This window comes from Mobula birostris, chromosome 9, assembly GCF_030028105.1.
Source record: "Mobula birostris isolate sMobBir1 chromosome 9, sMobBir1.hap1, whole genome shotgun sequence".
In the NCBI taxonomy this organism is placed as follows: domain Eukaryota; kingdom Metazoa; phylum Chordata; class Chondrichthyes; order Myliobatiformes; family Myliobatidae; genus Mobula; species Mobula birostris.
The window spans coordinates 133,846,781-133,861,904 of NC_092378.1; the positions used below are offsets into that span (position 1 = coordinate 133,846,781).

The following is a 15,124-nucleotide window of genomic DNA, read 5'->3' on the forward strand; positions in this document are numbered from 1 at the left end:
AGTAACCCTCTAAAATATCTGCATGTATGGTACAGTGTCAAATCTACCAAACATCTAACTACAATAACGTCTAGGATTTTCTTACTGTAAGGGCAACTTCAAGTCACTTCACCTTTCATGCATATACTGTGATATATATTCCGAAAAATGTATCTTACAAAAATGTCAGAACAATAAACTGATGCGCTGAGTACCGTAGGAAGCTCATTCCCTCACCCAGTTAATGACATATATTGACAGAGTGGAGGAAGGGGAAAACAGAAATAAATCTAAAATAGTGAGCAGTAAAGATGTCAGGAAAGACAGGCAGGTGATGGGGCAAATTTGTAGCCATTGGGATGAGTTGCAATGCAATAAAGTTGCAGTGAAATCAAAGCAAAAAGTACCAAATACTAGTCTTAAATGCACGCAGTATAAGGAATAAGGTGGATGACCTTGTCGTACAGCTACAAATTGGCAGGTATGATATTGTGGTCATCACTGAGACGTGGCTAAAGGATGCATGTCTCTGGGAGCTAAATGTCCAAGGATACACGGTGTATCGGAAGGATAGGAAGGTAGGCAGAGGGGGTGGTGTGGCTTTATTGGTAAGAAATGATATTAAATCATTAGAAAGAGGTGATATAGGATTGGAAGGTGCAGAATCTTTATGGGTTGAGCTAAGAAATCGCAGGGGTAAAAGGACCCTGATGGCAGTTATTTATAGGCCTCCAAACAGCTACAGTGATGTGGACTACAAATTACAACAGGAAATAGAAAAGGCTTGTCAGAAGGGCAGTGTTATGATAATCGTGGGGGATTTTAACATGCGAGTGGATTGCGAAAATCAGGTCGGCACTGGATCTCGAGAGAGAGTTTGTAGAATGTCTGCGAGATGGCTTTTTAGAACAGCTTGTTGTTGAGCCCACTAGGGGATCGGCTGTACTGGATTGGGTATTGTGTAATGAACCGGAGGTGATTAGAGAGCTTGAGGTGAAGAAACCCTTAGGAGGCAGTAATCATAACATGATTGAGTTCACTGTGAAATTTGAAAAAGCGAAGTCGAAATCTGATGTGTCAGTATTTCAGTGGAGTAAAGGAAATTACAGTGGCATGAAAGAGGAACTGGCCAAAGTTGACTGGAAAGGGACACTGGCGGGAAGGACGGCAGAGCAGCAGTGGCTGGAGTTCATGCGAGAAATGAGGAATGTGCAAGACAGGTATATTCCAAAAAAGAAGAAATTTTCAAATGGAAAAAGGATGCAACCGTGGTTGACAAGAGAAGTCAAAGCCAAAGTTAAAGCAAAGGAGAGGGCATACAAGGAAGCAAAAATTAGTGGGAAGACAGAGGATTGGGAAGTTTTTAAAACCTTACAAAAGGAAACTAAGAAGGTCATTAAGAGGGAAAAGATTAGCTATGAAAAGAAGCTAGCAAATAATATCAAAGAGGATACTAAAAGCTTTTCAAGTATATAAAGAGTAAAAGACAGGTGAGGACATATATAGGACCGATAGAAAATGATGCTGGAGAAATTGTAATTGGAGATGAGGAGATGACAGAGGAACTGAACGAGTATTTTGTATCAGTCTTCACTGAGGAAGACATCAGCAGTATACCGGACACTCAAGGGTGTCAGGGAAGAGAAGTGTGCACAGTCACAATTACGACAGAGAAAGTACTCCGGAAGCTGAATAGTTTAAAGGTAGATAAATCTCCTGGACCAGATGGAATGCACCCGCGTGTTCTGAAGGAAGTAGATGTGGAGATTGCGGAGGCAGTAGCGATGATCTTTCAAAAGTCGATAGATTCTGGCATGGTTCCGGAGGACTAGAAGATTGCAAATGTCACTCCGCTATTTAAGAAGGGGGCAAGGAAGCAAAAAGGAAATTATAGACCTGTTAGCTTGACATCGGTGGTTGGGAAGTTGTTGGAGTCGATTGTCAAGGATGAGATTACAGAGTACCTGGAGGCATATGACCAAGATAGGCAGAACTCAGCATGGATTCCTTAAAGGAAAATCCTACCTGACAAACCTATTACAATTTTTTGAGCAAATTACAAGTAAGCTAGACAAGGGAGATGCAGTGGATGTTGTATACTTGGATTTTCAGAGGGTCTTTGACAAGCTGCCACACATGACGTTACTTAACAAGATAAGAGCCCATGGAATTACGGGAAAGTTACATACGTGAATAGAGCGTTGGCTGATTGGCAGGAAACAGAGTGGGGATAAAGGGATCCTATTCTGATTGGCTGCCGGTTACCAGTGATGTTCCACAGGGGTCCGTGTTGGGGCCGCTTCTTTTTACATTGTACAGCAATGATTTGGATTATGGAATAGGTGGCTTTGTGGCTAAGTTTGCTGACGATACGAAGATAGGCGGAGGGGCCGGTAGTGCTGAGGAAATGGAGAGTCTGCAGAGAGACTTGGATAGATTGGAAGAATGGGCAAAGCAGTGGCAAATGAAATACAATGTTGGAAAGTGTATGGTTATGCACTTTGGCAGAAGAAATAAACAGGCAGACTATTATTTAAATGGGGAAAGAATTCAAAGTTCTGAGATGCAACGGGATTTGGGAGTCCTCGTACAGGATACCCTTAAAGTTAACCTCCAGGTTGAGTCGGTAGTGAAAAAGGTGAATGCAATGTTGGCATTCGTTTCTAGAGGAATGGCGTATAGGTGCAGGGATGTGATGTTGAGGCTTTATAAGGCGCTGGTGAGACCTCACTTGGAGTACTGTGGGCAGTTTTGGTCTCCTTATTTAAGAAAGGATGTGCTGACGTTGGAGAGGGTACAGAGAAGATTCACTAGAATGATTCCGGGAATGAGAGGGTTAACATATGAGGAACGTTTGTCCGCTCTTGGACTGTATTCCTTGGAGCTTAGAAGAATGAGGGGAGACCTCATAGAAACATTTTGATGTTCAAAGGCATGGACAGAGCGGATGTGGCAAAGTTGTTTCCCATGATGGGGGAGTCTAGTATGAGAGGGCATGATTTAAGGATTGAAGGGTGCCCATTCAGAACAGAAATGCGAAGAAATTTTTTTCGTCAGAGGGTGGTGAATCTATGGAATTTGTTGCCACGGGCAGCAGTGGAGGCCAGGTCACTGGATGTATTTAAGGCAGAGATTGATAGGTATCTGAGTAGCCAGGGCATCAAAGGTTATGGTGAGAAGGCGGGGGAGTGGGACTAAATGGGAGAATGGATCAGCTCATGATAAAATGGCGGAGCAGACTCGATGGGCCGGATGGCCGACTTCTGCTCCTTTGTCTTATGGTCTATATTCATGAACCACTCTCCAAATAAAATAATTCTGCAAACCATTTACTGAGGCTTTTAAATAGCAGAAAATTTAATGACATTTTCTGCAATCATGGAATCTCTGAATCATAGAAATGTACAGCAATGAACAAAGCCCTTTCAACCCACATGACCATGATGCCTCTTAATGCTAATCCTCATTTGCCTGTGTTAGGCTCATATCTCTATGTGCCTTTCCTATCCAGATATCTGTACAAACACCTTTTAAATGTTGTTATTGTATCTGGAGATTGAGGGATGGAGAGAAGAACTCAAAAGTCAAAGATGTGTGTTTATATGACAATGTAAACAAGGAGAGGAGATTTTGGGAAAGGAATTCAGAAGGTAGTTTTCATCTGCATGAGAGAAGTAGGGGAAAAGCACAACCTGGAATTAGAACACTAGAAGATACAAGTAGAAATACGTAGCTAAAGAAAATTAGTAGATTTAGGCAGACCACAAGAAAATTGAAGCTTCTCTTTAAAAGAATATCTGTTAACATTACAGTTGTACAGTGGCTTTAGTATTGAATTAGCAAGCCAAAGCTCATGACTTTAGTTTCCCATGGTGGGAAATTATACAAATTAATTTATTCCTCTCATTGTTGGCAACAGAAGAAATGACCATGATTGCTGTAAAAGTACAATTAGTGACTGATCAGCTTAACCTAGGCTGTTGTACATGTGATGTTGGCCCTACTGTGCATTATTAACTTAGTCCCTTCCAAGTATATCCCACAATTTGAACAAATAAGAGAAAACTATATCACCTTTGATTATGGGAGTTATATAATGTCTTAGGTTAGATTGAAATGCTCAACTCTGTTAAAGGATAGATCCCTCTGATGTTGGGTACAACCGGATGATATTTTGAATGATCTTGTGATCTGAGTTTATTTGGCGAGATCTGGGCAGTAGTAGAATATTTTGTAAATTGGGATAGTGATCAGAAAGAAATAGAAGAAAACAGATTAATAATGAGAAATGCCTTTGATTAGTGATATTCCAGTGCTTGGAAATAGGTCATAAATGGATTACCAATCAGTTTCACTTAATACTTTTATATTGAAACAACAACAAAAATAGTGGAAATGCAAAAATAGTGGAGAATGGCTACTGATGGTTCAGGTCTGAACTCCTGACTAGAATGCATAAGTTCCTGTCTTTGCTCCAGATTTTCAACATCAGTTCTTTTAAAAAAAAAAAGATACTATTGGCATTCTATATAGTGTAGTTCACTGTATCCTTTACATACTATTGAAATGCAACCTATTATTGAGTATTTTTAAATTATTGTTTATCTGTGTGTGTGTGTGTGTATATATATATAAATAATTTCATTGCAAGATATATCATTAGACTGCTTTCAAACACCTCTCATGCTGAGATCAAGATCAGAACAGTGAAAATCTACTCACCTGCCTTTTCGTTGCAATTGGTGCATTCCATGGAAGGTCAGATAAGTTGAAAGGAGAAAATATTTTGGGGTTACGTTCATATACAAATATAAAATTTGTTTGACTATGATTTATGAGTTATCAGGTTTCCATCTCAGAATATGTCAATTGCTGAAGCTCGTTAGTTGAGAAATTCCAGAGAAGACAAACTAATCAAAGATCAAGATGAGACAAACAGAAGTGAAAGTTAGTGCTGAGAAAATTCATTTGCCTATGGTCAACAGTTTATAGTGCAGATTCTTGACATACAAGTGACAAATTGTGCATCAAGCAGGCAAGGGAGAAAAGTAACAGAAAAAATAGAACAAGTCAAATGAGATATTACATATGTGCCCATTAATAACAGATTGAATTCTTTTGCAGTGTAGTTTTCATTCTAGTTTTTTTTTATCAGATCCACGAGATTTGACCAGGATCAAATTTCAGCTCAGAGGAATTGGAAGAGGACAGTGTTGCTCATGTGGAAGGAGACAGCCAGTCACAGGTCAGAATCAGAAATAAAATTGAAAAAGTATTTAATTGGTGTTTTACATCTTAAGACCATAAGAAGGTTTAAGAAACAGGGTAAGAGAGGTAAGCAATTTAGTTCTTGTAGCTGGTCCATTCAGTGGGGCTATGGATGGTCCAGGGTGTGGGTTCTCAATCTGGCATCAATGGACCCTTTGATTAATGGTAGGGTTCCATGGCACAAAAAAAAAGTTGGGAACCCCTGGCCTAGTGCCTCACTTCCAAAGATATGCTTTTGAGTGGATCCCATAATTTCTTTACTTAACAAAAGATACCAGTGTAGAATCTTCATAAGGACCATGAAAGTGACAATTTTATAAAATTTCATATCCAGCAAGTTCAGTGCTGGTTAGTCACGTCAGTTATAGGATCTATCTTGGTAATCTAGGTGTATGGTTCATAAAGCATCTGATATTTCAAAATGTAGACAATTTTTTTTAGTTCTGCTGTGCTCTGGAGTGTGCTTTGCTACATATAACATTTGCTATTGTTTGATTATTAATAGCCTTGTATTTTGTACTCTTTTTACTTCCAGGTCTTGTTTCCTATAATTCTTTCATCTTTATTGTCGCCAAACAATTGGTACTAGAGCGTACAATCATCACAGTGATAGTTGATTCTGCGCTTTGCGCTCCCTGAATTACAAATCGATAGTAAAATACTAAAATTTTAAATTATAGATCATAAATAGAAAATGGAAAAGGGAAAGTAAGGTATTGTGTATTGATGTAAAGTTTGTTTTGGACCTTTTTGTATAAATTGACTGCTATACATTCTTCTTTACAACAATGATTCCAATTCAAAAAAACGTAATTGATTGTGAAGTGCTGTGGAATGCTGGAACTTCATGAGAAGCACTCTGTGAATGGAACTTAGTCTTCAAAGGATGTATACTGGAAGATCCTTTTGTGGGGTTTTGTAGATAGTAGTTTACAACACAATGAGAATGGAGACAATTTATAAGGGAGTGTGTGGGTGACCCTTAACTACTTACTTCCTCCGTGTCCTTGCATCCCAAGATATACAGTTTGAAAGGTCATTATTTTAAGAGTCTTTTAAGAGTATTTTTAAGACTTCTTAAGAGACTTTTGGATAGGTACATGGAGCTTAGAAAAATAGAGGGTTGTGGGTAACCCTAGTAATTTTTAAGGTAGGGACATGTTCAGCACAACTTTGTGGGCCAAAGGGCCTGTATTGTGCTGTGGGTTTTCCATGTTTCTATTATAAGGCAGCAGGTCTTTACATTGTGACCTGACGCCTTAAAATTTGAATAATATTGATTTATAAGCTGATAAGTAATTGTCTGATTTTCACCTGAGAAGATTACAAAATGGCAGTTGTAAGCCTCGATCCTTGTGCCTTTTTTATTACACTGATAGAGCCAAAGGTAGAACTGTGTCAAAAGGCCATCAATTCTATTAAGATTGTGTGGTTGCTATATGAGCAAGAAGAACATGTGCAACAAATTAATTGACAACTTCATTTCTGATCTTTAGCTATGGAGCTAATTAATAGAAGTCTTATTTTGTCTCCTACTTAAAATATCCTTCCTCCTTAATATCGATTCTAAGATCCTTACGATTGAGCGGTGTGATGTATTATTATTAACAGGGAGTGTGCTCTCAAAACTTCTCAGTACTATCTCATGAGGGCCAGTTTTATTTTGGCAGCTCTTGTTATCCTTTGTTCAAGTGTGCCATCTTCATACTATTTCATAATTCAATTTGTCTCTATTCATTTTGCTTTTGTGTGACACATCTTCCCAGTATGACAAGTGGTTAAAATTTATTTTGAGCCTTTACAAAAGCTGAAGCAATTTTGCACTCATAAGTGGACATTTATCATTGAGTACACATATCTTTTTAAATTTGGACTGCTATTTGAGTAATTATTAGCACAAGACTCAAGTTGCACTTGAAGATGTTGAAATCTGGATCAGTTGTTCTGACTCTTCAAGGTCTAATTGTGAAAATATATAAAATTGCCTTTAGAGTGAGGATAATTTCTGCAATTGCCACTGCTTGTATTTTTTGTGAATTTCCTGTTCACTATCCTCTATAATTCCTGTATTTTAAAGAGGAATGAGTCTATCAAATAGTTGTAATTAAATCTTTTCATCAGTAGCACTATTCCCATCAATGAGGGCATATGACAATATGTAAATTTATAAAGTTAGTGGGAAATGACATTGGAAATATAGAAAAAATGACTGAATATTTTACAATGTTTTTACAAATGGCAATTATGTTACATCAGTATGCCTTCCGTTCCAATCTTGTTTCACCTAGAGATGCACAGGACCTTTTGCAACCCACATGTAATAGCAAGGGATGTTGTTTCCTATGTGGTTAATACATACAATAAATATTATAAGACTATAAAACCATAAGATATAGGAGCAGAAGTAGGCCATTCAGCCCATCAAGTCTGCTCCGTCATTCAATCATGGACTGATCCAATTCCTCACTCCCCTGCCTTCACCCCATACCCTTTGATGCCCTGGCTAATCAAGAACCTATCTACCTCTGCCTTAAATACACCCAATGACTTGGCCTCCACAGCCGCTTGTGGCAACAAATTCCACAGATTTACCACTCTCTGACTAAAGTAATTTCTCTGCATCTCAGTTCTAAATGGACGTCCTTCAATCCTGAAGTCGTGCCCTCTAGCCCTAGGCTCCCCTACCATGGGAGCCTATCTCCAGATTAGATATGCCATATCTAATCTTTTCATATTTTACAGCCTTCTACTCCCTCTGTACCAGGGCTTAACCCCAAACATTCTTAGGCAACCTGCATGATTAGAAGACAAATTGGCTAAGCTGAACTAATATAGAAATAACTAATGGAACATTCAGCGATCTGAAACCTGCAATCTGGCTCCAAGTCTGATTAGAAAAAGAACAAAAACAAAATGTTCAACAGTCACAAGGAAACAAATAATCTTGAAGGAGTAAGTTTACAATCCTTACAGTTGGCAAGAACTTCACCACCAAAACCATATTTTGAAAACTGCACCTTATCAGAAAATCATGCATGGGATGTGTGCTAAATTTCTAGCTGATGTAGCTCATCTCCAATCAGAATTTGAACTAGGAAAAAATATCTTTAATGGAGAGAAAAGAAAGAGAAAAACAGAATGAATTGAGTTGCATTGTGGATCATTGTTTTTCTCGGTGTAATATTCATTGATGTTATAAAATATGTTTTCTGACTTGGGGTAAAGATCCATTAATGATATAATATGGTTGTTCATAGTTCAAAGCAGAATGAAACATAACTTTCTGCCAGTATATTTGTTATGCTGATCTATTCTGGAATTGCAGATTTGCTAGTTTGTTTCTGAATCCAATAACTGAAGAACGAGTTCCTGGATATCACAGCCAGGTGCACAGGTAAGAGAATAAGGAAAACAGGATAACATTGTTGGGGGTATAAGTAAATTATAGAGGAAGAAAATAAGTGCAAAGTAGTGAATTAATTTTGTATAAGTGCCATCAAATTATGCATTACATGCTCATTGGACAGACTTAGTGCATGTTAAGATTTCACACTGAGTTAGTTTATCACCAAGAAAAAAATCTTAAAAGCATTTACGAATGAAAAATTCATATCTCTATTGCTCTATGGATAAGGTTTTGCTCTAAAACTAGTTTGGATTATTGTTGCAGGCAGACAAAATGATGAGTCATTTAAGATTACTACTTCCACAGACAATGCATAATCAATTCTAGAACACTGGTAATATAAATACAATTCTTTCTTGACATTTAGTAAGCTTGGACAAGCTTCCCCATGATTGTAACTCATTTACACGGTTACTTTAAATTAACAGCTGTGAACAGTTCTCTTATTTGATACAGGCTCTCTTTGCCATTTTAAACATGTATTGTGCGACCTAGCAATTTTCTATTCTGATAACATGTAGCTCGGTTGCAATCCCATCACTTAAAACTTTAAAAATTGCAAAGGCTGTCATAAAACCTCTTTAAAAAGACACATTGATCAGGGCTAAAATTTTACAAAGCCACTCTTGACTTAAAACATTCATTTTACTTACTACGAATGAAGTTCCAAGGAAAAAAACTCATTAATAGTGACATTAATCTGGAAAGGTACTGTAATTAATTGGTTTTGGATACATTGAATATGATGGGAGGAAGCTCGGTCTACCGTTAATGCCAACTGGATTTGTTGAGCCAACTGATTTGCTTCTGGTATGTATTTCTTGTTTGTGTGTGTTATAGAAATAAATGTTCTTAAATTTTCTTTGCACGATTAGAGCATTGATAAGAAATATCATTCCTTGGTAAAACCTCATCAGATCTTATCATGGTTTAAAGGAACTATAGGTTAATTGCGATATTATTCTCCAAATATTCTCCAAATATTTGCCACATTAGAATGTGGATGGTTCTGCAAGCTGTTTCTCTTTTCATTATTTTTCTGATCATTAAAGCATTTCTTTTGTATTTTTAAAAATTAAGCCTGAAAGCTCAGCAAATCATTGAACACTTATGGATAGAACATTTAATTAACTCCATTTTACTCTGTCCCCATTTGTTTACATTTTAGTGTAACCTTTCAACAAGACCCTGATGTTTTTTAATATCCAACATTGTAAATTTGCACACGTTTTAATAGCTGTATCATGAATTGTGTTGCTGGAAAGCAAACATTAGGAAATTTAAGCATTCATATTTTAGCTTCTGCTCGATAATCTAATGGCTTCCCCCCACCCCCCGGAATCAAAAGAATTTTTATTTGGGCAGCAAAAATTTAGTTTCTACTTTTAATTAGGGAATTGATTTGAGGAAAAAGAACATAACAACCAAAATAGTGTGAAGGAAAATGTGAAACAATTTCTACATTCTCATGGCAGTTTACAAAGATTATTTTCCTTAGGGCTGTTGAGCCAGCATCTTTTAAGATGTTTTTAAAAATCTTGCTTTTCTAAAAAATCTCAGTGCCCCTTCATAAAATTGTGCAAACTACCAAGAATTGTTTTAATTAAAAAGGGATAGAAAGGGGGAAAAAAGGGGAGGAGGGGTGCCATTACTGGTCAGGGATACTATTACAGCTACAGAAAGGGTGGGTCCTCTTTTGAGTCAAGATCCCCTTTTGAGTCAATATGGGTGGAAGTCAGGAACAGGAAGGGAGCAGTTACTCTATTGGGGGTATTCTATAGGCCCCCTGGTAGCAGCAGAGATACAGAGGAGCAGATTGGGAGGCAGATTTTGGAAAGGTGCAAAAATAACAGGGTTGTTATCATGGGTGACTTTAACTTCCCTAATATTGATTGGCACCTGATTAGTTCCAAGGGTTTAGATGGGGCAGAGTTTGTTAAGTGTGTCCAGGGCAGATTCCTGTCACAGTATGTTAACAGGCCGACCGGGGGAATGCCATACTAGATCTAGTACTAGGTATGAACCGGGTCAGGCCACAGATCCCTCAGTGGGTGAGCATCTGGGGGACAGTGACCACCGCTCCTTGGCCTTTAGCATTATCATGGAAAAGGATAGAATCAGAGAGGACAGTAAAATTTTTAATTGGGGAAAGGCAAATTATGAGGCTATGAGGCTGGAACTTGCGGGTGCGAATTGGGATGATGTTTTTGCAGGGAAATGTACTATGGAAATGTGGTCGATGTTTAGAGATCTCTTGCAGGATGTTAGGGATAAATTTGTCCTGGTGAGGAAGATAAAGAATGGTAGGGTAAAGGAACCATGGGTGACAAGTGAGGTGGAAAATCTAGTCCGGTGGAAGAAGGCAGCATACATGAGGTTTAGGAAGCAAGGATCAGATGGGTCTATTGAGGAATATAGAGAAGCAAGAAAGGAACTTAAGAAGGGGCTGAGAAGAGCAAGAAGGGGGCATGAGAAGGCCTTGGCGAGTAGGGTAAAGGAAAACCCCAAGGCATTCTTCAATTATGTGAAAAAGAAAAGGGTGACAGGAGTGAAGGTAGGACTGATTAGAGATAAAGGTGGGAAGATGTGCCTGGAGGCTGTGGAAGTGAGTGAGGTCCTCAATGAATCAGTTTTCACCATTGAGAGGGAACTTGATGAAGGTGAGGACAATATGAGTGAGGTTGATGTTCTGGAGCATGTTGATATTAAGGGGGAGGAGATGTTGGAGTTACTAAAATACATTAGGACGGATAAGTCCCCGGGGCCTGATGGAATATTCTCCAGGCTACTCCATGAGGCGAGGGAAGAGATTGCTGAGCCTGTGGCTAGGATCTTTATGTCCTCGTTGTCCAAGGGAATGGTACCAGAGGATTGGAGGGAGGCGAATCTTGTCCCCTTGTTCAAAAAAGGTAGTAGGGATAGTTGGGGTAATTATAGACCAGTGAGCCTTACATCTGTGGTGGGAAAGCTATTGGAAAAGATTCTTCGAGATAGGATCTATGGACATTTAGAGAATCATGGTCTGATCAGGTACAGTCAGAATGGCTTTGTGAAGGGCAGATCGTAACAAGCCTGATACAGTAGAGTTCTTTGAGGAGGTGACCAAGCATATAGATGAGGGTAGTGCAGTGGATGTGATCTACATGGATTTTAGTAAGGCATTCGACAAGGTTCCACATGGTAGGCTTATTCAGAAAGTCAGAAGGCATGGGATCCAGGGAAGTTTGGTCAGGTGGATTCAGAATTGGCTTGCCTGCAGAAGGCAGAGGGTCGTGGTGGAGGGAGTAGATTCAGATTGGAGGGTTGTGACTAGTGGTGTCCCAGAAGGATCTGTTCTGGGACCTTTACTTTTCGTGCTTTTTATTAACGACCTGAATGTGGGGGTAGAAGGGGGGGTTGGCAAGTTTGCAGGCGACACAAAGGTTGGTGGTGGTGTAGATAGTGTAGAGGATTGTCGAAGATTGCAGAGAGACATTGATAGGATACAGAAGTGGGCTGAGAAGTAGCAGATGGAGTTCAACCCGGAGAAGTGTGAGGTGGTACACTTTGGAAGGACAAACTCCAAGGCAGAGTACAAAGTAAATGGCAGGATACTTGGTAGTGTGGAAGAGCAGAGGGATCTGGGGGTACATGTCCACAGATCCCTGAAAGTTGCCTCACAGGTAGGTAAGGTAGTTAAGAAAACTTATGGGTGTTAGCTTTCATAAGTCGAGGGATAGAGTTTAAGAGTTGCGACATAATGATGCAGCTGTATAAAACTCTGGTTAGGCCACACTTGGAGTACTGTGTCCAGTTCTGGTCGCGTCACTATAGGAAGGATGTGGAAGCATTGGAAAGGGTACAGAGCAGATTTACCAGGCTGCTGCCTGGTTTAGAGAGTATGCACTATGATCAGAGATTAAGGGAGCTAGGGCTTTACTCTTTGGAGAGAAGGAGGATGAGAGGAGACATAATAGAGGTGTACAAGATAGCCAGCGACTCTTCCCCAGGGCACCACTGCTCAATAGAAGAGGACATGACTTTAAAGTAAGGGGTGGGAAGTTCAAGGGGGATATTAGAGGACGGTTTTTTACTCAGAAAGTCATTGGTGCGTGGAATGCACTGCCTGAGTCAGTGGTGGAGGCAGATACAGTTGTGAAATTTAGACTATTAGACAAGTATATGGAGGAATTTAAGGTGGTGAGGGTTATATGGGAGGCAGGGTTTGAGGATCGGCACAACATTGTGGGCCAAAGGGCCTGTACTATTCTGGGTTCTATCATACTGTGCCCTTATATTGCAGTCAATCATTGTTACTTTATTACAGACCAATGGATTTATCCAATATAAAGAGAAATATTAAAAAAGGACTGATCCGCACAACAGCAGAGTTCCAGCGGGATATCATGCTGATGTTCCAGAATGCAGTAATGTACAATAGCTCCGACCATGATGTTTTTCACAAAACAGTGGAAATGCAGCGAGAAGTCTTAAAACAGATCCAGGTACTGTACTACAATAGGTCCTTCTCCAATAAAACACTCCTTATTGAGGTTTTATTTAAAATAAAATTCAAGCAAAGAATTAAAGTATAATATGATAAACCAAGTTGAGTAATAAATTTGCCTTGTTGTTTATTTTACTTAAGTTGTAAGAAGCTATTAAGAAAGTGAACAATCCTAAAGTATACCTGACTGAAAATACTACATTACTGTTACTGGTGAGAAAATGCAATATTTGGTGAATGCCATTCCATCACTTTTTATTAAATTCCTGAACAAAATGTTGGTCTTAGAAGGTACATTTAGCAATTAGCCAATAGGTCAGGTGCATTACTTGAAGCAAAGTGAAGCTCTACAAGTATTTGCAGCTTCTTGTGTCTCCTTACTTGGTGATTGTCTGGGTTAGTATGATCACGTCTGTACCCATAGCTTTTGGAATTAAAATGCACCAGAACTTGTGCTTTACATTAAGCCATTGACATCCAAAAACATACGAACATAGTTTAAATACAGGAAAGCACTTTCAGCACTACAGGTTATCATGCAGGATGGCCAAGACAAGGTCAGCCCATATTAAGCTGACAGATTTTGCCTGATGGCAGTTCAGTATCGAACTGCTGATGCAACCTTTTAATAATGGCATGAACATATGCAGAAATGAGAACTTTGTGATACGGATGGGTGATAAAATTCGCTGCCGTTATCCTGAAAAATTACTTTGTGAAGAGTCCATTTGAGTTAAGGTCATCAGGACTCCCAAGGGTTCAGTTATATATTATTCGGTTTTATTGGTACATTTCTTTTTGAAATGAACAATTTAAAAATTAATATGGTAGTATGGCATTGATTTTTTTCTCATATGTACCAAGACATTGAAGTCTTGAATTTGAAAAAAATAACAATAAAAGGAAACATTTTTTGTTGAAGGGATAGTTAGTACAACTTAAAGCCATGTCATTTCGGTAAGAGTTTAGGAGACATTTTTGTGCAAAGAGAGGTAGAATTGTGGATTACCCTCCCATGGAATAAGAGTTAATTTTAAATCTGAGATCACAACAGTTTTGTTAACCATGGAAACGGAGGAATATATTTCCAGCATAAGTAGATAGAGATCAACATGGTCTATATGAACGGTGAAATAATATCGGGGGCTAAATGTCATACTGTGTAGTATATCTGTAAATAATACATTATCTCACAATACATTGCACTGTATGTATATAACGGTCAGTCTACTGAATGAATCCTTTATCAGTTGGATCTGCATTATGTGGCATTGACCATTGAGTGGTGCTGTAGTAATATATTTCCGAGAACAGCAAGCATTTTACCAAAGCTAATCCATTGAAGTGTGAATTCAACTCGATAATCTCTCCTGTTTAATGAGAATATTGATACTGATGCTGTGTCTCTTTTGCCTATATGTTGACAATCAGCATAAAAAACTGAACCATACTATCTGGCACTCTCAGCTACTGAATAGCATTTGGTACAATCACTTACCGGTCTGGTGTTGATCTAACTTCCACTGCAATGCTGGAACCTTATCACTTATAGTTACTGCACCTTATCCAGGATCAGAGGGAGAAATTAATTGCCAGTGCTTTGCTGCTAATTCTCTCAATATTCATGGTTTAAGTAATTTCTACATTACATCCCAGTTTCCTTGGTGATCAGCAATTTACACTCACAATGCTCCTTTAAGATCATAAAATGTCTGAAAGGATTTTCAGAATGTAATCATTCGCTGAGCCTAAGAAGTAGTATTCAGCTGTCAAAATGCATACTCTCAGTGGCTACTTTACCTGTACATCTGCTTGTTAATGCAAATATCTCAACCAATCATGTGGCAGCAACTCAATGCATAAAAGCATGCAGGCATGGTCAAGAGGTTCAGTTGTTGTTCAAACCAAACATCAGGCTGGGGAATATATGTGATCTAAGTAACTTGAACCGAGGAATGATTGTTGGTGGTAGACAGGATGGATTG

At 38.7% G+C, this 15,124-nt stretch overlaps 1 protein-coding gene across 4 annotated transcripts in view; it reads left to right on the top strand.

The window, feature by feature from the left end:
- LOC140203090 (bromodomain-containing protein 8-like) overlaps positions 1-15,124 on the top strand; it is an 84,549-nt gene that overhangs the window by 64,951 nt on the left and 4,474 nt on the right. For all 4 annotated transcript variants that reach the window (XM_072268875.1, XM_072268874.1, XM_072268876.1 and 1 more), the window contains 3 exons: positions 5,135-5,224; positions 8,573-8,641; positions 12,960-13,137. In XM_072268875.1, coding sequence (XP_072124976.1) covers positions 5,135-5,224; positions 8,573-8,641; positions 12,960-13,137 — 337 coding nt within the window. The remainder of the gene's footprint in view (positions 1-5,134; positions 5,225-8,572; positions 8,642-12,959; positions 13,138-15,124) is intronic.